We start from the raw sequence: 23,819 nt of genomic DNA on the forward strand, positions 1-23,819 counted from the left end.
TTCAAACCTGCTCAATGGGCAACAAGTTTTTTGGAGCCCAGCAAGCAGGTAAAGGCTCCCCACGCCACCCCACGTGTCAATCACCCTGCATACTGACAGGGAAGACTAGCTTTCTCTATATCAGTTTCAGTGGCAAACGAAGGATTTTTAAAGGGGGGTTTCCAAATGTAATACAAAATCCAAAAATCTGCATTGGAGTAAGAACGGGAATCTGGGGGAATGGTAACAGCCGTAATAATTGGTCTTTTTATACAATGGATACTGTATGAAATATTAATATTTAACATTACAGATGGTCTATAGCAGTAGTCGCCAACCCATCGCTTGCAAGCTACTAGTAGCTCACGGTGGTGATCCAGGTGGCTCAACCACTTTGCAGCCACCCTCCTGCTCGCACGCCCGCCCCTCCATCCGCCGGCGCCGGCCGTCCCTCCCTCCATTCGCCGCCGCTGCTTCCATCCTGAGGGGAGGAGAGCATATTGCGCGTCTCTCCTTCCACTCATGTCACTGTGACTGGGCTGTCAGCCAGTCAGAGCTCCCGGGCCAGCTCCTGATTGGCTGCCGGCCCAGGAACTCTGATTGGCTGACAGCCCAGTCACAGTGTCATGAGGGGAAGGAGAGACGCGCAATGTGCTGTGCTCTCCTCCCCTCAGGGAAGCAGTGGCAGCGGAGGACTCCAGGGACACCGTACTCTCCGCTCCCTGGCAGCAGCAACAACGGTGAGTTGTGCTGCTGCTGGGCAATTATGGCACATTGGGGGAATTATTTTTTAAGGCAATGTGGGGGCATACCTGGCACTGTGGGGGCATACCTGACACTGGGGTCATACCTGACACTGTGGGGGCATACCTGACACTGTGGGGGCATACCAGACACTGAGGGCATACCTGGCACTACCTGGCACTGTGGGGGCATACTTGGCACTGTGGGTGCATAATTAGCGCTGTGGGGGCATACCTGGCCCCATGGGAGCATACCTGGTGATGTGGGGGCATACCTGGCCCTGTGGGGGCATACCTGGTGCTTTGGGGGCATACCTGGCCACATGGGGGCATAACTGTTTTTGGCACTGTGGGGGCATACCTAGCATTTTTGGCATTGTGTCTGGGGCATTGCGGTGTGTGGCATAATGTGTCAGGGGCATTACAGTGTGTGGCATAATGTGTAAAGGGCATTTTTTGGTTGTTATGCAATTTTTTTAATTTTTTTTATTTTAGTAGCTCTTTAGGTGTTTTATTTTGTCGCGAGTAGCTCATGGCCCGAAAAGGTTGGAGACCACTGGACTATAGTATAGGCTGTTTTAAACATTTCAATAAAATAAGTGGTCAGGAAAATATTAACCCCTTCCCGACATATGACGTACATTTACGTCATATGTCGGTTGCGGGGGAATCAAGCCAGCTCACGGAGTGAGCTGGCTTGAAAGAGAGCAGGTAATGGCTGTATATTACAGCCAGGTCCCTGCTCTCACGGCCACGAGCGGCGAGTTCGCCGATCGTGGCCGTTTAACCCTTTAAGCACCGCGGGCAAAGCGACCGCAGTGCTTAAATAGCTGATCGGAGGGGGGGCGCCCCCCTCCGGCGCCGATCGGGGCCCCCCGCAGCGAGATCGGAGGGTGCCGATCGGTTGCCATGGTAGCCAGGGGTCTAATGTAGACCCCTGTGCTGGCCGTGTCTGCATACCTATCATATCCTAAAAATAAAAAAAAAATAAAAAAATATTAAAAGTTCAAATCACCCCCCTTTCCCCATTTCCCAAATAAAAATAAATAAAAAATAAAAAAAATAAACATATTTGGTATCGCCGCGTTCCTAAAAGTCCGATCTATTAAAATATAACATTAGTTATCCCGCACGGTTAAAGGCGTAAACGGAAAATAATCCCCAACGCCAAAACTACGTTTTTTGGTCGCATCGCCTACCCAAAAAAAAATAGCTAAAAGAGATCAGAAAGTCGCCCATATCCCATAATGGTATTAATTAAAAAGTACACTTCAGCCCGCAAAAAATGAGCCCTCACCCAGGTCCGTAGGTGGAAAAATAAAAAAGTTATAAGCCGCAGAACATGGCGACGCGACGCAAATTCGAAAAACCGTAACATTTTCTATTTTTTTTTTTAGTGGTAAAATGTAACGAAAACTATATAAGTTTGGTATCACCGGAATCGTAACGACCCATAGAATAAAGATAACCCATCATTTTAAACGAAATATGAACTTCAAAAAAACCGTAACCAGCGCAAAATTGTGGAATGGCGTTTTTTTTTACCCCACATTGAATTATTTCCTGATTCCCCAGAATATTATACGGTATAGTAAATGGTACCATTACAAAGTACAACTTGTCCCGCAAAAAATAAGCCCTCATGTGTCTATATAGCCGGAAAATTAAAAAAGTTACGCTTATTTGAACGCAAGGAGGAAAAAAAAAAAAATTACCATAAAAGGCAATGTCGGGAAGGGGTTAAACACATCATAATAAATAAATACACAAACATAATATAACCAGTACTGCTCATTCTAAGATCACAATCTCTCACCTCATGGAAAGGCTCCTGTCTCTTTCTCCTGGCAGCTGCTCTCCATTGCAATGTTTGAGAGTTCAGATCCACACATACAGTAAATGTGGTAGAAGAAGCTCGTACACTAGGCATGTGCAGCATCTTTGCTCTGTCCCTTACACTGCATGGTGTGGTGGCAGCTCTATTGATTATATTATATACCAGTTTATTGTCATATTTTCAGACACTTGCCAAGAATCGGGCACATAATGCACAATATGCAGGGAAAGATAATCCCTTTAGCTACCATCCCAGATTAATACAGACACTATCCTGATATTTGCTGACAATTTGTGTAATTTGCTCTCTGTTCTTTTTACAGTGAACATTGGCATTTACACAGTACTAAATCTTATAGTTTGTGTTTCTGACAAATGCACCAGCACAATTACTATTGCATAGGAAATGCTTTAACTATTTTTAGTTGGCCTTTAAAATGTACAGTACAGTAGATATTTTATTTTGTATGGCAAAGCCAATGAAACATCAGTGTCTGCATATATTGCAACGGTGGTAAAATTCTGTAGGTCCCACAATATACATATCTTTCACAATTTAAATGGTCTCCATAAAACATTTTCTAATTGGATGTCTGTCACATACAGTAGCTCAGGAAAATCACCTGTGTGTTCTGTAGTGTGCAGGCTTCTAAACTCATGGCCTACGTCATGCATTATTAATATGATCTAGTGTTAGCCTTCCCTCACTTCTCCTGTTGACGTGTACCTTATCACCCATACATACCCTCAATAGATAATGATACTGCAATAGATGAGAGGCACAGTACACAGTGGGGCTTGTAGTCTTGTGGTGTGTTGCCTATTATAATACAACTGCAAGTCTGCAATATGATTAGTTTCACCCCTTAATTAGAAAGTGTCTTTAACCAAATCAAGGACTCGGAAAGGAAATATATCCTTTGCATTGTAATTGCAAAATGTATAGGTCATCAAAGATGCAGGTACGGGAGGGATCAGGGGCGCTTTAACAGAGGAGGAGGCCTGTGTGCAGACTTCAGGTGGGCCGTACACTCTGGAAAACCTCAGGAAACATGGCACTAAATTAAGCACTGAGCTTGCGCAGTGGCCATATTGGCAGTAAAGTTTACCTCGATTGCAGCACCGAGAAGGGACTCCAGAGTGGTGAATATTAAAATATGGGCGCAGTGTGTGTGGTGTGGGCCCTTCCCTTTATAGAAACATCCATGGCAGGGACTAATCCAGACACATTCCCCAAGCACACTGCAAAGAACCGGCAAATAAAATGTACATCCTACAGTGAGGACAATAGTAACAGATGGGCAGTACGGACGGTGTAATGGTTAGCATTACTGCCTCATAGCACTGAGGTCATGGGTTCGATTCCCATCATGGCCCTAACTGTGTGTAGTTTCTATATTCTCACCTTACTTGCGTGGGTTTCCTCCGGGTACTCCAGTTTCCTCCCACAATCCAAAAATATGCTGATAGGTTATTCCCAACAAAATTAGCCCTAGCATGTCTGTGTGTGTCTGTGTGTGCGTGTAAATGTGGTAGGGAATTTAGATTGTAAACTCCACTGGGGCAGGGACTGATGTGAATGTTCAATATTCTCTGTAAAGCGCTATGGAATATGTGTGCGCAATATCAGAAACTGTTAATAAATAATAATAGTAATAATAGTAAGTAATGCAGAGATCTCAGTTACTATACATGCATATGTATGTATGTAAGGCCCCCAGGCAGCCATAGCAAAGCATATACAGTATTCTCTGGAGATCTTATACTACATGATAACAGCACCAACCTTTGGCCATACATTTGCATATATATTTCTAAATAAAGAGATAAATTACATGGATCCTCCAATATAGCCTTTAGGATATAGCCTTTAGGATGAGCATATACCCCTACTGATCCCATTGCTGCCTCTCAGAACAAAGACACACAGAATGGAAGTTAAGGCCCCATCTATTAGTCAGATTTGGCATGACTGATTCAGATGAATCTGACAGACCGATCTCATCAAAAAAGGCCAAATCTGAGGTTCCGCAGATCAGATGTGCAACTGAAGCCCTGTACACACACATCAATTTGCTTTTGATTCAATGTTAGATTGGATTTTCTATTACGTAGATCTGGCATTAGATCTTTCCATTCGATTTGGCATTAGATCTGTACTTTTGCATGTAGATCTGGCATTAGATGTTTCCATTCGATTTGGCATTAGATCTGTACTTTTGCATTAGATATCGAATTCGATATACATTCATGGTACATTGTACACATTCGATTTGCTAGATAGAATTCGATATCTTGGCTGCACAGTAGATTTTTCTGTTCGATTTTGTGAAAACGGGAGCGCGCATCGAATCGAATGTAGATCGAGTGACACAAAAACCATTCGATTTCGTTTAGGTTTCGATTCCATTTTGCTTCTATAAGCAAAATCAAATCGAGAATCAGGAAAAATCGATGCATGTGTACAGGGCTTGAGTCTCCGATCCATCTGATGAAAAAATCCTAAAATCCATCTGATCTGAAGCTGTCAGGGCTCTATCATAGGTCTGACCAGATGTATCTGAAGTGTAAAGGTGAAAAATTAGCCCAGGGTCAGATCAGATATCTGGGAGAATTCAAGTGAAATCTGAAGAGATTTGTAACTGCAGATATATCTGCATAGTGGATAGGGGGCTTTACTCAATCAAAGTATTGCCATATCATTGGTGCACAAAAGGGGGGAGCTAATCTAGACAAGAAAAAACAAAACAAGCTCCCCCAGCACACTGCAAAGGACCAGCAAATGAGATTTACATACTAAATGATAATAGTAATATCAGTTACATACATTTGTAACAAAAGTATATTTAAATAACAGTTTGGTAATAAAAGCCTCTTATTTGCATAATTGGAGTTAATGGCAATAGATGATTTTAAATCTGTGTCTGACAACCTTTTTGTTGGAAACAATAAATCCAATCATTCATGGAGGACCAATAAGCAACAAAAAAAAAACCAGTAGAGAGCAGCAATCTCTTCCTACAAAGTACAATCTAATAACAATCCTATTTATTTCATATTTATTATTTCATTCAATTTGACTGTGAGCTAAACATTCTGAAATGAGATTTCATACTGCAAGTAAGCAACAGTTGCCTGATTTATCAGTCTTGCAGAGGTTTTCCTCAAACTAGCAAATATGAGATGCCATTATGTAGTCATTTCACATGCGGCTCCAATACCAAGATGCCACATATGGGGCCTGATTCAGACTGCGTATATTCGCTGCCTAGAAAGCAGGTAAACTCCGCCCCATGAAACGCATTGCTCCCCCCCCCCCCTGTGCGCTTATGGAATCCCCACACTAGCATGCGAGTGTATGTGTACGCTAACACATCCCCACGCATGTGGCTGCAAGGAGAAAAAATCATTTGATGGTCGCTTTCCATCGAATGATTTCACTAGCCTTCACTCTGAAAAGTAAGTCTGTTGGGGGTGAACACTGACTTCATACGACTTCAGCCACTTGCCCTGAGGATGCATGGGCACGCCTGCGTATGCACAGAGTTTCCATGAGTGTGCCCGCCATTGTTGTGGTCACGCCCATAAAATGCTGGGCGGTCCCCTGCGTTCTGTCCCTACCTCAACCATTAAAAAACACCTCAGTGAGTGTTTATTCAGACCTGAGTATATGCAGCTATGTCATTGGGAAACCAAAAAAAGGCATTGAGGTATGGAATTCTGTGAAATCAATGTCATTGAAAACCCAATACATAGTAATATGAATGTATACACACAGTGTGATTCTGTGGCTGCTGTTATCGATACGATATCGGTGGCTGCATCATGGCCCTTGTTACACAGTCTATTTCTACAGTCTTTCAAATCCGATGCCAATATGCAATGAGTTTTAAAGGGCCTGTCATGTAATTAAAAAATGACAGTTGGGAACTGATTGGCCGCGTATGATAAAAGTCACTGCCATATCAGCTCCTATGCACCATCATGTGTAATAAGATGAACATTACATTTATGGGGAGATGTAGCAAGCCTACTCCAGCCCCCTGCCCGCCCCATTCCCTCCCCCTTCCCTCCCCCTTCCCTCCCCTCACAGAACAAACGCCTTTGCGAGTGTGATGCTTTCCGGAGGAGTTCATAATCACCCATGCGCAGACCCCCACCATCGGCCGGGAGACCAAGCCGATCTGAATCACCTCCAAAGTACCAACAAATGAACCTTCATTTTTAAAAACAGCTTGTAAAATGGCAAAATGGCTGATTGGTTAGCACTTTAAATCTCTCCAAGGCTTAATACATCTTCCCTTATGACTCAGATAACTATTCTGTTATTTACAGTGTTTTATCTGTTACTAGTACACAATATAATAATAAGTAATCTACCATGTTCCATCATGTATAAACAGATGCAGATTATCATTGTGGCTCTTGGGTAATTTGTAGTGTTTTGTCCGACATAGACTGTCCTTTGGGGCTTTACTAACAAGTGCAAATGTGCAGCACCATTAGCAAGTTAACTAATTATTCATTAGTTCTGATGAATCTAATGGAAATAGACAATGAAAGGAAATGACTGATTGGCTGTTATGGATTATTGCACATTTGTATCTATGGTAACATTTCCCAAGTAAATAAATAGTATTATGCCCCAAATCCCTGTGCTCAAATATAGAATAAAAGGTCAAATATGCTGACAGAGCTTTATTATTAAATAACCCCTAGCGCTGCATACACAAATGCACTAATTGCTAATAAAGTAAACACATTACTTTATTTAAAAAATAATAAAACAAAGTACAATGACAACTAAACTTCCACACCACGGGCCTGATTAGGGTTCCCTCGGTAAACTGAATATCACAGCTTACCAAGCGTCCTTGTCTAGGGTTCTATGAGTTCCTCAGCTCTAGCCAAACCTTGGTTATCCTACATAATCGGGGAAATTCACTAAGATGTGTATTCTACTTCACATGTGATGTTGCTATGGGCCACCAATCAGATCCTGTCTACTATATTCTAGAGCAGTGGTCCTCAACCTCGGTCCTTAAGGACCCCTAAGAGTGCACGTTTTCCAGGTCACCCAGCAGGTGCACAGATGCACTCATTATTCACTGACACATTTTAAAAGATCCACAGTTGGAGATAATTTCTTCACTTGCAATTCTGTGTGGAGACCTGGAAAATGTGAGCTGTTGGGGGTCCTTGAAGACTGAGGTTGAGAACCACTTTTCTAAAGGGTGCTTAATAAATAAGAAGTAGATTCTGATGTGGTTGCCCATAGCAACATCAAATGTGAAGTAGAATACACATCTTAGTAAATTTTCCCCAATATATTTAGTTTTTACACCAGTGATCTACCCCTTGTTTTCAAAGGCTCTCAGATATTTTTGCTACAATTAAAGGTTTTGTTAAAACTCTTCTACCATAAATTATTGTAAATCATCTTGGGGGAGATTCTCTAAGAATCTCCGCCCCCCCTTCGCCGCCCATCGCATTTATAATTATCGCATATGTTGTAACATATGCGATAATTAAGGCAAAGGACAGCTCCTGCGTTAAGAGCTGTTCTTTGTGGTGAGAGTTGCCGGGTCCCAGCAGGTCCCAGCGGCTCCCCCTCCCTCACACACCCAGCACTGCTGCTGCTGCGCCGGGCTCTCCTCCTCCCTGCACCCGGAAGAGGATCAGTGCAGGGAGGAGGTCACAGGTCCGGGCAGCACAGCTCTGTGCTGCCCGGACACAGGTGTGGGGGCGGTGCGGGGCGGCGGGGGGTCGGCGCGGGGCGGTGGAGGGTTGCGGTAGAAGCCCATTGGCTTCTATGGGGCATCGCCAGATTTTTCTGGCGATGCCCCCGCCGCGGTAACCCGGTGGAGATGCTTACAGCATCCCAAAATGCGGTAAAAAACCCCAATAACTGGGTTTTTACCGCATTTTTCGCTTAGAGAATCTCCCCCCTTGTCTTTTCCCGTGTACTAACTTCTTTACACCTTCATCCAGCCCCTCTTCCTGCCAGTAATGACCCCAATAGATCTTAACCTGGTACCACTCTCAAACTTAGCTTCACTTACCCCTCCGCTTTAGATTTCCATATACTAATTACACATATATATCCTCTCAATCCTAACATGCCACTACTGCTATTGTTCTACTGTTATCTTTCATTTAAGGCTCATTACTCATGTATGTTCATTGCTTACAATGGTCTATATTTAGATCTATTGAACCATAATTGCACATTCTTGTGTAATGGCATTTTCTGTATGCTTTTGTGTCTTGAAAACAGAGAAATTATATATAAAGGCAGGTACAGTAATGCCACCATACTCATACAGTCATAGTAATACATATTGTCATTGTCTCATATTTGCTTGTCACCTACATATTATGCGCACTGAGGCAATACTGATGAATATGCAGATTATTCATTCAATAATAACCATTGCCTGAAGCTGCAGTGATGTCAGTAGTACATAATGACTTAATAATGTATTCTCATGAATATTGTTTCAGACCACACAAAGAATGCTTCTACTGTGCGTAGGTGGAAGGTGTATACACATATAAAGAAATGTTAATTAGCAGCCTTATGCATAAATTGTACAGATATGGGAAGATTTCTAACTGTGTTTCCCTTTTGCAGATCATATTTGAAGCCGTCTCTGTTAAGGATCACTCTGGATACATTGCTGTGGATGAAGTTCGTGTTCTGGCTCACCCATGCAGTACGGGCAACCAATACAGATGATATCCCTATATATCCCTCTATGTGTCTCTTCTCCTTTATTATTTTCCTTTATTATTTTTGTATTTGCATCTCTTTGTCCGTTTTGACAGAAAATGGTCGTTAAGTCTACACAACTAAGGTCAACATACATTGGGTCAACCACTGAAGGTCGACATGGCTAAGGTTAACAGGGTCATAAGGTTGACAAGTGCATTAGGTCCACATTGGGAACATCAACATCGTTTTTTTTTTTTTTTCACTTTTCTTTGAGCCGACATGTGCCGACAGGTGTTCTTTCATGCCCTACGATCCACTAGGGCGTGCAGGGAGAGTAGAATAGTGTGCCGAGCGTAGCGAGGCTCCGTGCCTGAAGCATGGCAAGCACAGCGAGCCATGCGAAGGGACGTGGCGCACCTATGCGGTGTCCATGTTGACATGAAAAACTCATGTCAACCTTTTGACTGTCTACCTTACCAATGTGGACCTAATGCATCTGTTCACCTTATAACCCTGCCAACCTTCCCCATGTTGAGCTTTTGTCTGTGTCGACCTAAGGCCTTTTGACCTTCAGTGGTCGACCCAATGTATGTCGACCATTATTGGGTCGACCTAATGACCCCTACCCCATTTCGACTCTCTGCCTCACACTTTCCTTACAATCTACATATATGGTCTCTCTATTTGAAATCATTCTATCTTATTTTCCTGTCATTGCCACCCTAATGCAATGTATCAGTTTTATTACCTTTTTATCTTTATCAATATATATCGTATTCATCACACAAGCTGCTTCTAGAACTACACCAGCCAGTGTGACATTTCTATTATTTTACAATAAATCATGGCGAGACCTCTTTATTACACAGGACCTTCCCTTGGCAGATAAACACTTTTATTGTACACGCTAGTCTTTTCACGATTTTCAGTTTACTAATTGCCCCAAATATCTGCAGAATATTGAGATATCTGTTGCAACCTTTTAACAATGCTTAAAAATAGATTTTAAGATTTATTTCTTCATAGAAATACAGTAATAAATACAAAAAATTTCTCAAACTGGATTTTAGTCTTACTTTCACGTATTTCCATTATATATCTCCTCCAATCTCCTCTTCCGTCCTTGTACTCTCCCTTCTACAAATATTACACACATTTCTCTACTCATTTTTCATTCCCTACTGAATGTCATGATGTCATGTCTCTTACTAATATAAATCCTGCTTTGTGCTATCTTACTTCTCTTCTCATTACAAAGTATATTAAGGGCAGTCAAGGAATGACAAGGGCCTTATTCTGGTTCACTCCTTCTGGCAAATTCCTTCTTAGATGGACAAAACCATGTGCACTGCAGGTGGGGGTAGATGTTACTTGCGCAGAGAGAATTAGATTTGGGTGGGGTTTTACTTCAAGTGAGATCTATATTGCAGTGTAAAAATAAAGCAGTAAGTATTTTCCCTGCGCAGAAACAAAATAACTCACCCAAATCTAATTCTCTCTGCACATTTTGCATCTACACCCCCCCCCCCCGCACCTGCAGTGCACATGGATTTGTCCATCTAAGAAGAAATTTGACAGAAGGACTGAACCAGAATAAGGTCCTTGGGGCTTAATTCTGGTTCACTCCTTCTGTCAAATTCCTTCTTATATGGACAGTGGCAGTCTGCCACTACTCTTTATAGGAATGGCAGAATATCTGGAGCTACTTCCCCCGATCAGCAGTTAGTACATCATTAACGTTCATTTATGGTGCTGCAAAGGCAGTTAATACAGTATATGCTAATTACTATTTAATCACCAATTTCTTCTAATTGACTACCCCATTTGTACCTGAAAGTATATGCAGTACATGTAGTTGGGAAAGGTTTTGTTCCTTTTGCTTGTTCCCATGATTCTTATTGCTCCAGATGTTGGCACAGAAACATCCGCAGCACATCTGTTTGTGGATCCCATCTGCAACTTTATGACGTTAGCATAGGTGTTTCCTTGTATACATCCCTGCATCTGAGTGTGCAAGGACTGACATGCCCACTTTCTGCTGCTCTGCACGAGCAGTAATACCAATTGGTGCATCCTCAGATGCTGCCATTGGTGGACCGTTGAAATGGTTGAGCAGTCTTTCCATCTGACTATAGCCTTGTATGTTGTATGTTCGCAGCTGTGCATCCATGTATGCAGCTGTTTTCACTAACATGCCCATAACATGCCCATTAAATGTACCATTTTTGCATGCATTTCTAGACACTACCCAGGATTTCCCATTTTTCCACACCATCTTTGATGCCATGCATCTCAATTGCAAGTCTAGGGGGTACTCTCTCTGTAATGCATATACAGTATAAGTTTTCATGAATTTTCACGTATTCCTAAAAATGTACTCAACTATGTGAACATCTGCATTAAAGCTTAAAGCTACAGCCAGTAATGAAACGCGTCAGAGGTTTCCTCACTCCTGGACTCACCCTTGGCTCAAGGCCACTGGACCACCTTTGGTCAAAATCCTAAGTCTTGGGCCCCTATTCAGGACTGTTATATTGCCAATGGGACCATTTTGGCATTGTCCCCACTGTGGAGATTTGCCATCCTTTTAAAAAAAATTACCCCTGATTTCTCCACCACTTTCCGGATGATCCTGGACTAGAACCCACAGGTGCAATTTCCACCAGCTGCCATTGCAAAAAACAATATTGCATCAATAGCACACTTCCCTCTGTGCTTCCTCCAGTGGCCTCAGGGGTGCCGTACCACCAGAGAAGACCTTTGGGCTACCTTGAAAAACCAACACAATTGTGTGCTCTCCAGGTGACTTCAGGGACATCGTACCACCTGGGAGGAGCTTCTTGGGCCATTCATATACAACATCTGAATCAGCTCACAGACACCTCCAACAGCATCACATTTGGAGACCGTAGGAATAGAGAGGACCTGTGAACATTCCCTCATTCTCCCTATACATGGACATTGAGCCATTGTCCAGATCTTTGGTAATGTGTACCTACTTCCTACCCACCTATTCAGCCTAGGCCATACCACCTTAATCCAGGAGTGAGCAATCCAATCAGCTTTTTAATATATTGATGTAATATTGTATTAATTGTGTTTCTTTTTTTACATAAACATTATTATATTTAATTGTGTGTCATTCATTGTAGGAGAGAGGCGCTGTTCTCCAATATATTCTTCTTTCTTGCTATTTCTTTTTTAGGGCCTGACTGACCTAAACAGAACAGCGGCCTCAATTTGGGGATCAGCTCATACATAGGCGCCCTTGTCTTGACCTCTAGTAGAGTAAGACCTTTTCTTCCAGATCTGCCAATCAGGTAGCATAGGAGAATCAGCTTAGAGAGGGGTATATTAGGTAATGCTGGTAGGAAGTAATTCCTCTTTGAGTATGGATCCCCACCCTCCCTATCCCTTTCCATCTGCTGCTACCTGGCCTCCGGGCCATCACCAAATTGGCTTCCATAGCTTTAATTATTAATCGGCGAGAAGGCGGTCTTGACCAGCAGTCAGGTGGGGTGTCAGGTGGTCTCTGTGTGGTATTGCCCCCCTTTGCCAGGACGGCGGGCGAGTCTCGACTCAGGCGGTATGACATTGAACACTTCATGGAAGTGTCCTCGCCAGGCCATAGAAGGGGTGGTATGTCCATCACAGCGTGGGCTGTAGCCCAACAATAAGGAGTGTTGTCGGATTGGGGCACTTCGATCGCTACGAAGAGTAACACCCGGGACTGGTGCTGGTCTCAAGTGCTTTCTTTGCCATCCCTTAGACAAATAGGGGTCATACCATTACAATAAATATTCATGACCTGTTTAAACTTACACAGAGGTTGTCCGTGTCGTTATTTATAGAATAAGGTGTTGGTGTGTTTTATTTCTAGGCATAAGAGTTAAGTACAGGTATAGGCCAAGCAGCATAATTCATTAGGCACCTTAAAGAAAAAGGAACATTTGCAGTTCCACCTCCGGCCGCAATGGTGCATACAGTCACGCAAAGCATGGTGGTCTCACATGGGAGGGCACCATGATGTGCTGTGTGGTCAATAATCACATCATCCCATGCAGTCATCCTTTTGCAGCTTTATAAATGACCATTGCTGACTGTTTGCAATTCTCTTTCTTACCATACATATATCTGTGGGGAGGGGGGAGAATAAAACAATTACTGGCAGAATACATTTATTCTCTTAATGTATATATGACATACAGTAGCATCTGGTCATCAACTCCAGCTATCGGCTGGAAGAGTTAGCCGTAAAAGAAGCAATCTCTCCTGAAATCCTCTATAAAGCATGCTCACTCATTATTTCTGTGTTTCAGTCTCATGACACAAGATTCAGTGTCTTAATAAGATTGCAGTGATGCAGCAGCATCTATTAGGGCCTTGGGAAAGGGGATTTCTTAGCATTTAGAAAGCCCTTCACTCTAACGGATATGTGTGATACACAAGCTTATCTCTGCTTGGTTGGGACCAAGAGACTTATAATAATTGTTTGCTCCAACAGTGGAGACAGATTTACAGACCTAATCTAAGGCGTGTTTGTGTGTTCGGCACTGAGAAAGTGTAAGTCCCTCGTGTCTGTTTATTACTAAATGTTGAGAGATACAAATCTTGTTTTCTATGTTCTAGCAAGCATAGATTTGTGTAATCATTTCCTCTACAAGAAATGAGAGTAACATTTTTTATATATTGGTAGCCAAGAAAGGGATCATAGCAGTTTGTGTCATACTTGCCTATTTTTTTTAAACTGTTTTCAGGGAGATTATAGTTGGTAGTAGAATTTTGCACTGCACCCCACTAAGGGGGCGTGTCATGCTCCACCGCAAGGGTGTGTCTAGTTCCATATATGGAGAGATTGTGGGTGTGTACTGCTACATCTGAGAGTAATCTTTTAAAAGATTATATTTATTTTTTTATTTACAGTTTCTTATATAGCGCAGCAGATTCCGTTGCGCTTTACAATAGTAGACAGTGATAAAACAAACTGGGTAACAACAGACAGACTTGGAGGTAGGAGGGCCCTGCTGCAAGCTTCCAAATGTAGATGATCCCCAAAGCAGTTAGTAAGAGATACTACACACTATACTATACACTGAGATATTCAACCTCTCACTGGATCAGTGTATCATCCCAACATGCTTCAAACAGTCAATCATTGTTCCGGTTCCCAAGAGACCACAGCCCACCGGACTGAGCGACTTCCGTCCAGTGGTCCTTACCTCAGTAGTGATGAAGTGCTTAGAGCAACTAGTTAGAGACTTCATCACTTTTTCTCTACCGGCCACCCTGGACCCACTACAGTTTGCGTATCGTCCTAACCGATCTACTGAGGACGCCATTGCATACCTCCATCATGCAGCTCTGAGCCACCTGGACAGCAGAAGGGGGTATTATGTCAAAATGCTGTTTGTCGACTATAGTTTTGCATTTAATACTATAATCCCCTCCATACTCACCACTAAACTAGAGACCCTGGGCTTCAGACCATCTCTGTGTTGCTGAATATCCAACTTTCTGACAGACAAACCGCAGGCGGTACGGATGGGCAACCATGTCTCACCCTCGCTCAGCACTGGAGCCCCCCAGGGCTGTGTTCTGAGCCCCTTGCTGTACTCTCTATACACTTACGACTGCGTGGCCACTTCGAGCTCCACCAACATCATTTCGTTTGCAGGCGACACTGTGGTTGTTGACAGCCTATCTAGAGGAGGTTAGCAACCTGGAATCTTGTTAATAGTAATAGTGGACTTCAGCACAAAGGAGGAGAAAAACTACCAGCCACTGACCATCGACGGGACCCCAGTGGAGAGAGTAGAGAGTTTCAGGTACCTAGGTGTCTACATCACACAGGACCTGACATGGTCCTGCCATGTTAACTCCCTGGCGAAGAAGGCCCGGCAACGTCTTTATCATCTTAGACGACTGAAGGACTTTAGACTATTCTCAAGTGTACTAAATAATTTCTATGCCTGCACCATTTAGAGCATCCTGACAGGAAATATCACGGCCTGGTTTGGAAACAGCACCAGAAAGGACAGACAAGCTCTCCAGAGGGTTGTGCGATCGGCAGAGCGTACCATCCGTATCGAGCTTCCAGATCTGGACACTATATACAGCAAGCGATGCTGGACCAAAGCCAGGAAAATAAAGAAGGACCTCAGCCATCCCAACAATGAACTCTTCTCCCTATTGCGAAAGGGAAACAGGGAAACGCCACCGCTCATTGAAGGCAAACACAGAGCGAATGAGAAGGAGCTTCTTCCTGCAAGCCATTAGAGCCCGCAACCAGACCTCCTAGCACCGGGACTTTCCTTCCTTCTTGCTAGACATATCTCTACACCCTTCCTCAGCCGATCTACTTATTCTAACGTAAAGTAGGACAGTTGTATAAGCATTTCACTACATATTGTACTATGTATGACTTGTATGTGACAAAATTTGATTTGATGTGACTATACTTGCTAAAGTGCTGGGAAATGGTGCTGATGATTCAATGTAAATGCATCAATCATTCCTTTTCCCCCAAAAAATATAACAGTGTAATGTGGGCTAAGTTATTGCTAGACTAATGAGGGAGAGAGGGAGATTGCTGTTATTTCAGGGAGTCTCCTGTAGAATCCAGGAGGGTAGGCAACTATGGTGTGTGTATTAGAAAGAAGTAAGATGTACTTGCCTTGATATTGTTGTATGAGAAGGAGGTGAGGTTAATGTCCTAGCGTTTGTGTATTAGAATGAGTGAGAGGTAGTGTATATGTATTATGTAATGATGTCTGTATAGTAGGTGTAGTTGAAGGCCTACATGTCCTGGTGCATGTAAAGTAGAAGGAAGTGATAGATTACATACATGACCCAATGTCTGAATTATAAAAGGAGGTAAGGGGTTAATGTAGGGTTGGAGTGTGAGTAGTGTGACCAATGCAGTCACTCAGGGTGCAATGACCTAGGGGAGGCACAGACAGTGCGGCTGAGGGGTATGTGTGTACCAATTACATTGGGGTTGTTGGAGGGGCCCAGCTGTCAGCTGGTAGCAGTCTCTCTCCCCAGCCCAGCACACACTACTGCTACAGGGATTCTAGGAAGGCTTCTACCGCTAAGCAGCAGCAGTCTCCTCTGCCTGCACATACATTATGACGAAGTCCTCAGTGACGAAACGCGTAGGGTCGCGGCCTAGCCTCAAGCACAATCGTGGGGCTGGGAGTGATTGTAACCTCTTCAACAATTCTAAAGGTGCTTTGCACTGTCTCATGCTGTCTCTATGTGGCAATGTGTAAGCCGACGTCTGTGGTACGTCATCCAACCCTGTGTTTTATGTGATTTTTAAATAAATTTTGTCTTATAAAAAAAGTGGTAATTTGCACTATTGGATCGCCCACATTGTATTTTCTAGATGGCCAAATTTCCTTGATTAGGCCACACACTCCTATATTAGCCAGGCCTGTCCAACCTCTCCCTGACCCAAAGTACCATGAGCCACCATCAACATCAAACTTAAAGGGTTTGCCCACAATCACAGCCTCTCAGAGGCAGCTAGCAGTAAAATGGCACTGTCAGCATCTTCCGAGTGTCAAACTGATAAAAGCATGCGTCATGGGACCACATATCACAAAGCAGAGGCTGCATCATGCTGTCAGCCCACTCACATCTGCATTAACTTCATACGACCCTTTTGCACTGCATTGCACTGTACTGCCCTTCAAAATCCATTGTCCCCTACTTGTTCTTCCCACCCTCTGTGGTGGGAAGAACCATTCCATCTATTCTCACCCCAGAATGTGCCTGCCCATATGTGTCTGCCTACTTCCTACCCAGTGGCAGGCTGGGCCGGGGGGCAGGGTACCACATGCCCCCCAGGCTGGTATGACTATGTACCGGCTGGGCCGCTGTGTGCATCTTGCACACGCATCCGCAGCCGTCACCGCTGCAGCCGCCAGCGCCTCCTTGTCCAGCACACCAACGGCTTCCTGGCTGCACTAATGTAAGGCGACGACCTCTCCAAAAATGGCCGTCGCCTTATAGAGGACAGACACTAGAGGTACTGCCATACCTCTCGTGTCTGTCAGAAGAGAACAGCGCAGCCAGTGCTACCCAGAAGTGCGGATTCGGGTAGCGCTGGCGCGCTATTTAAATTCAACCCCTTGGCAACGAGAATGTACCTTGGCGCCCCCCTGGCAAAAATTCCCCATGGCAACAAGAATAAAACCCCTGCCAATAAGCATATAACCCCTGGCAACAAGCGATATTCCTCTGACAATGTGCATGTAGGTAAGCAGCAGTTATATGGTATAATATGTAATAGGCATTATTATGTTTAATGGGCATTATGGTATTGACATTATGTGTAATGGGCATTATGGCGTGTGGCATTAGGTTTTATGGGCATTACATTGTTGGTATTATGTGTAATGGGCATTACGGTGATGGCATTATGGTGTTAGCATTATTTGTAATGGGCATTACGATGTGTGGCATTCTCTTTAATTGGCATTACGGTGTGTGGCATTATGTGTAATGGGCATTTCGGTGTGGGGCATTATATTTAATTGGCATCACTCTGTGTGGCATTATGTGCAATGGGTATTACGGTGTTGGCATTATGTGTAATGGCCATTACTGTGTGGCATTATGTTTGATGGGCATTACAGTGTGTGGCATTATGTTTAATTGGTATTACAGTGTGTGGTATTATATTCAATTGGCATTACGGTGTGTGGCATTATGTGTAATGGGTATTACGGTGTAGCATTATGTTTATTTGGCATTACAGTGATGGATTTATGCGTAATGGACATTATGTTTAATTAGCATTACAGTGATGGCTTTATGTGTAATGGGCATTATGGTGTGTTGCAGTATGTGTAATGTGGCATTACAGTGTAAATTTTTACAGCGCGCCTTAGGCGTGCACTTTCCCGATTTCTGTTGTATGTGTGTGGGGGGAAAGATTGTTTAATCCTTGCTGCAAACTAGAGGGGAGAGGGGAGAGGGTAGGGTGGTGAAACGATGGCGATGGTGATGGGCCACTTGCTTGTGTTGCCCCCCAGGCTGAAAGTTGCTAGCCAGCCCCTGCTCCTACCTATACAGTATGTGTCTTTGTTCACACTCTATACATGTTGATATTCTTTGCCCATATATCTCTGATCTGCCCTATGCCCAATTCCCATAAGAAGTGTCTCTGCTCCTCCATTCGCATGTGTGAAAATGCCCATTCCCTGCCCATATGTGATTCTGCAACAAACCCACATACCCAATTGTGGGTCAGATCTCCATCCTTCCTGTGTGTGACTCTACCTCACTGCCCATATGCGACCATGTTTACCCCCTGCCCATGTGTGATAGTGTGCCTCTCTCCTATATTCTTTTTTTTTTTATAAAGTCAGACATTCACAGCCTTCTGGGGACCCTCATGACTATATGCATTAAAGACTGGCTGTTTTGTGAAGGAGAAATATTAGCATTGTATATTCTGCTCATGGAATGCCTGATCCCACGATCATGTGTCCTATTCCATTAAAGTAATATGTGGCCAAGGTGCTCAGAGTGGATAGCAATATAGTCAACTTTAGAAAGCAGAACACAATAGCAAATATATGTCTAGAAGACTGTGTTTAAGGTGTGTGTCCTTGTGTGTATAGTACAAATAGATAAGATACATGTCCCTGACATTTCTATAAATTACTCTGCTATTCTCTGATCTTTTTACAGTTGCTTTGAAATTGTGCCAGGCACTCAAAGAAGGAGCTGTAATTCTCAGCCTGTGGCTCATTTAGGATGCTGTGCCGACAGCTTCTATACATTTAGTCTGCTAATAACTACACCGAGCTCGAATTCTAGAAACTAAACTGCTTATTACTTTAAAGGCGTATGCATTAACATCAATGTTTCTTTGTATTCAGGAAACGCTCCCCATTTTCTGCGCTTGCAGAACGTGGAGGTAAATGTTGGACAGAATGCCACCTTCCAGTGCATTGCAGGGGGGAAATGGTCTCAGCATGACAAGCTTTGGCTACAGGTAAGAAACACGTACAGTATATGGCAAGCAAAAGTATATAGAAGGCAGAGAGTGCTGGTAACACACGTACTGTACATACTGTAGTGGAGATCACTTATAAAGCACGTAATATTCACTGTACTGTTCAAAAGCAGCTTTTTGGCTGACATATAATCTCGAGTTTTAAAAATGCCTACACTTCTGCCAAGGTACTAATAGCACACTTGTGCCCCTCATTTTGCCACTTATGTTTGATAAGAGTGAGGAAATTGTTAGGGGTGCATGGCCATTTAGACTACTGAAAAGAACTTTACAGTCTAATCTATATTTTTAATGGGACTCATTATGTGATAGCGTGGGAATGTTGCAGAGCTGGCTTTAGCCAATAATGTACAGTATAATAGTAAATAACATGTGTATGAATAATGGTTCCGGTTGATAGATCTACAGGGTCTAGACCAGGGGTAGCCAAACTTGTCCTCAATATCTCCCAACAGTTCATGTGTTTCAGGCAACCTGTGGATCTGTAGTAGGAATGACGCAGCAGGTTTGAAAATGTGACAGTTAGTATTATAATGACTACAGCTGTGCACCAGCTAGGTGATTTGGACTGTTGGTAGATCTTGATGACTGGTTTGGCCACCCCTGGTCTAGATAGACAGGCAATAGGTCTACCCCAAAAGATCAACATGCAATAGCATACCTCCCAACTGTCCCGCTTAACGTGGGAACGTCCCGATTTTTGGGGATGTTCCTGCATCCCGCCCGGGGCCGCCATTGTCCTGCAGGGGGGGGGGGGGCAGTTGGGTGTCCACCCCAGACTGAAGAGACAAGACAGCTTCTATTCAGCGCGCAGACTGGAGAAAACCGGGGTGCGGCCTTAGGACGCGACATCCCGTGCGACCACACACCCTTTTCATAGGCCACGCCCCCTTTCCCGGACACGTCCTGAGCCAGCAGCAGCAAAAGTTGGGAGGTATGCAATAGGTCGACAACGTCCAAAGGTCGACAGGTGACAAGGTTGACATGAGATTTCAAACTAGCTTGTTCTTTCTGCACCATCCATATAGGTATAGAGGCTCCAAGGGGGGATGGTGCCGGGTGATGCACCGCCTCATCGCTCCACGGGGGGTAATGCGGCGGCGGCCCGGCGATCACCTACTGCATCGCTCCACGGGGGGACTCGATCCACAGGGGGAATGGTGCCGAGTGATGCGGAGCAGCCATCGCCGCCTCATAACTCCACAGGGGGGGGGGGTTGCCTTGTGAGGGGGCAGAAAAGTTGCTGGCCCGGCGCTCACTCGCTCCAACAGGGGGTTGAGGTTGATACGGCCGCAGCTGTGTCGCTCCAGGGGGGGGGGGTGTTGGGTGGGTAATACGCTCCATCGCTCCACAGGGGGATGGTGAGGGGGGAGGAGTTGTCACTCACCTCCATCCAGGATGGGGGCCTCCTGATCCTAACTTCCACCCTCCAGGGGCCCTGTATAGATGGCTAATATAATAGTGTGCCGAGCGCAGGGATAAACCGACCCAAAGCATGGCGAACGATAACAGGGTACACCTTACACCTTACACTAACTGGGGGTCCATTTCGACATGTCACCCAAAATTTTGAAAAACTCATGTTGACTATTTTACGTGTCTACCTTTTCCATGTCGACCTTTTGACTCTGTCGACCTTATGACCTTATCTAGCTAATAATCCACACCCTATGAATAATGAGTATAAATCAAAAACAATGAAACAAAAATATACATTACAGTATATAAAATGTAGTATGGAGAGTCCAATTTATAAAAATAAGTTCTTTCCTTCTGATCACTTCCCTGTTGGTATTAGGGTGACAGCTCATTCTCCAGTATGCTAATTAGGAAGATCAGTCAAAAACATTTGGAATTATAGAGAGTGAACAAGTGCCCAGCAGTGTAGTATTTTCAGAACAAATGACTTAAGAATGTTCAGTGATGTAGCATGCATACCAAAAGGATGCCTCTTAAGGATTACTTATAAACATGTTGTGATCCTTTGTTTTAGAACTGGTATACATAGTAGTTAACTGAAGTTCCTCAGCAGATATAGGTGATGTCATTGCACAGCCCCAAAATACATATACAAGTATAAAAGAAAAAATCACTATTGAATTGTGTGATATGTTCAATAAAATTGGGGTGGGTAATGATATAAGTGATCAATGATACAGTATGTGTACCAATGAAATATATTTAAAGCTACAGGGTGAAATATAATAGGATGAGAGATTCAGGAAGTGAGAGATTTGGTAAAAATTCTCCAGTTTTTTTTTAAAGTGTAAAAGATTGCCGCTTTAAAAAAAACCTGGAGGTTTCTTACCAAATCTCTCACTTCCTGAATCTCTCATCCTATTAAATTTCACCCTAAATGTTTTTGGATCTGGTACATTATTATTATTAAGCTAATATTCATAATTAAGGGGTCAATGCAATTTCCCACTATGTACAGTGGTGCCGAGAGGGGGGGTACTTTTTACCAGGGTCTGGGTCTGATGGAGGGGCCCGGTCCTGCTCCCTGACCCGAGCACTGAGGAGAAAGATGACAGGCTTCCACTGCCACACAGCCTCTTTTCCCAACCCAACACACACTGCTCAATGCTAAACTGGGGAGAGTGCGAGGCAGCTGCAGCCTGTCCTCTCTCTTCCTGTGCAGGTGTGCTATCACACCCGCACCCCCACCAGTGCCTGCCCGTATAAGTTAGGTATTTTTTTCTCATGAGACGTGGCACCACCCGGTACCCATGTCCCCTCCCAGTAGCCGTCTGCTCTCCATTTTACTAGGGTCTGGCCAACCTGTCAGAGTCCTTGACTCTGACAGGTGTATGTATTCTTTAGGGTGAGTTCAGGCAGATTGAACTCACACAAAACTGTGTGAATTTGGGCGGAGAGTGGGCCGTGTTGGGTGCAAAATGCGTTGCTGTTGGTGGCGTTTCAATGCTGATGCAGCAAAAACTTGTGCCCTTCACAGGTAATTGGATTGACCCAATTTAGGGTAGTGAATCATTAGCTAGTTTTTGGTATATGAAAAGTATGTTTTGTATTTTATTGATTATACACCTGATGTGTGGAGCATACTGTTACAGAGGCATCACTGGTTGTGTGGTAACACCCATGCGCACTCTGCGCTGTCACCCCCTCCACATCCAAAATGAGGGCGTGGTCTGGAGGGAGCGTGGCATCATGCCCCTCAGTGCACCCCAAGGGTGTGGCTTGCATCAACCGTGATGCTGGCTTCCCTGCTGTCTGCAGTGGCGGAACTTTGGTGCCTCCCCTTTTTAGGGTGACACCCAGGTGCAGACCGCACCCCCGCACCTGGGTAGTGATGCCATTGATACTGTATGTATTTTTATGTTATAATAGTGACATTTGCATAGTCACATGGATAGATACATCTGCTTCAAATATCTTTATGCCCACAGTTGCCATTTCCATATTACCTATAATATGCAAAACCATATTCTTACTTGGCTACAAAAATGAATATATTGTTATACTGCTGCCTAATAAGACTGGGGCGGTAACCCTGGAATGAGAGCAGATGGCAAATTAGCATTTTGTAGCAGCCAGTTATTTGAATTCAGGTTTATTATATAAAGGAAGCTGGATTAGAGAATCTTTCCTTACCTTTCTGCTGACAGCAGTAGTGTGACTGATTGTGAGCCTTTATCTCTATTTGGCAGCAGTGGAATGGACGCGACACAGGTCTCATGGTAACTCGTGTAGTAAATCACAGACGCTTCTCTGCCACAGTTAGCGTTGGAGACACTTCTCAGCGCAGCATTAGCAAGTATCGTTGTGTCCTGCGATCTTCTGGTGGATCAGGGGTTTCCAATTATGCAGAACTCATCGTTAAAGGTGAGTAAGTAAACATTGCTTATACCACTGACCTTAGACTGGACTGTATTCATAAGCAAAATATTGGTTTTATGTTCTGTAAAATGGAATGTAATTGAACTTTGCAATGCATTGTTTGCTTTTATTTTATTTGATTTTTATGCAGCTCTTTCTGCAGGTCGCACATCTATTCCCATGACGTCTTTTACCATATACTGTAGTAAAACTGCAGAGCAGAAAACATTGAACTTTTTACCTAGGCACAGTGCAGTTCAATAGTACTACTACTGTTTTTGTCCTGCTACGTAGGTGCATCTAGCCAGGACTGACATCAGAAATCGTGGGGCCCGGGACTGACCAAAGAGGCAGGGACCCTCTTTCCCCTTCATGAAGCCTTGTCTTTCCTGGTGAGATCTCCAGTGTCCGCAGCTCTGGCCGCACTACTCAACCTCTACATTGCTTCAGGGGAAATGTGAACTTTGTTTTTGGTTTTTGACAAATTCTACTTGGTAGACTCCAGTCCTGAGCTTCCATTCTGTCTGGGCCTGGGACTGGAGTCCCCACAGACCACCCCTGATGGCTGCCCTGCTTATAGCCATGGGCCACTCATCTGGAAGGGTGAAGGTGGATAACAAAGGTGTTTGTGAAGAATTATAGCAGAATAACAGTGATCAGTGCACTCACCTAGATTTGG

At 43.9% G+C, this 23,819-nt stretch overlaps 1 protein-coding gene across 12 annotated transcripts in view; it reads left to right on the forward strand.

The window, feature by feature from the left end:
• PTPRT (protein tyrosine phosphatase receptor type T) overlaps positions 1 to 23,819 on the forward strand; it is a 281,209-nt gene that overhangs the window by 157,155 nt on the left and 100,235 nt on the right. For all 12 annotated transcript variants that reach the window (XM_083147730.1, XM_083147733.1, XM_083147726.1 and 9 more), the window contains exons 4-6: positions 9,193 to 9,274; positions 19,167 to 19,282; positions 22,972 to 23,146. In XM_083147730.1, the coding sequence (XP_083003856.1) occupies positions 9,193 to 9,274; positions 19,167 to 19,282; positions 22,972 to 23,146 (373 nt within the window). The remainder of the gene's footprint in view (positions 1 to 9,192; positions 9,275 to 19,166; positions 19,283 to 22,971; positions 23,147 to 23,819) is intronic.

The sequence above is a fragment of the Crinia signifera genome, chromosome 6 (genome assembly GCF_055691185.1).
Source record: "Crinia signifera chromosome 6, ASM5569118v1, whole genome shotgun sequence".
Lineage (NCBI taxonomy): Eukaryota > Metazoa > Chordata > Amphibia > Anura > Myobatrachidae > Crinia > Crinia signifera.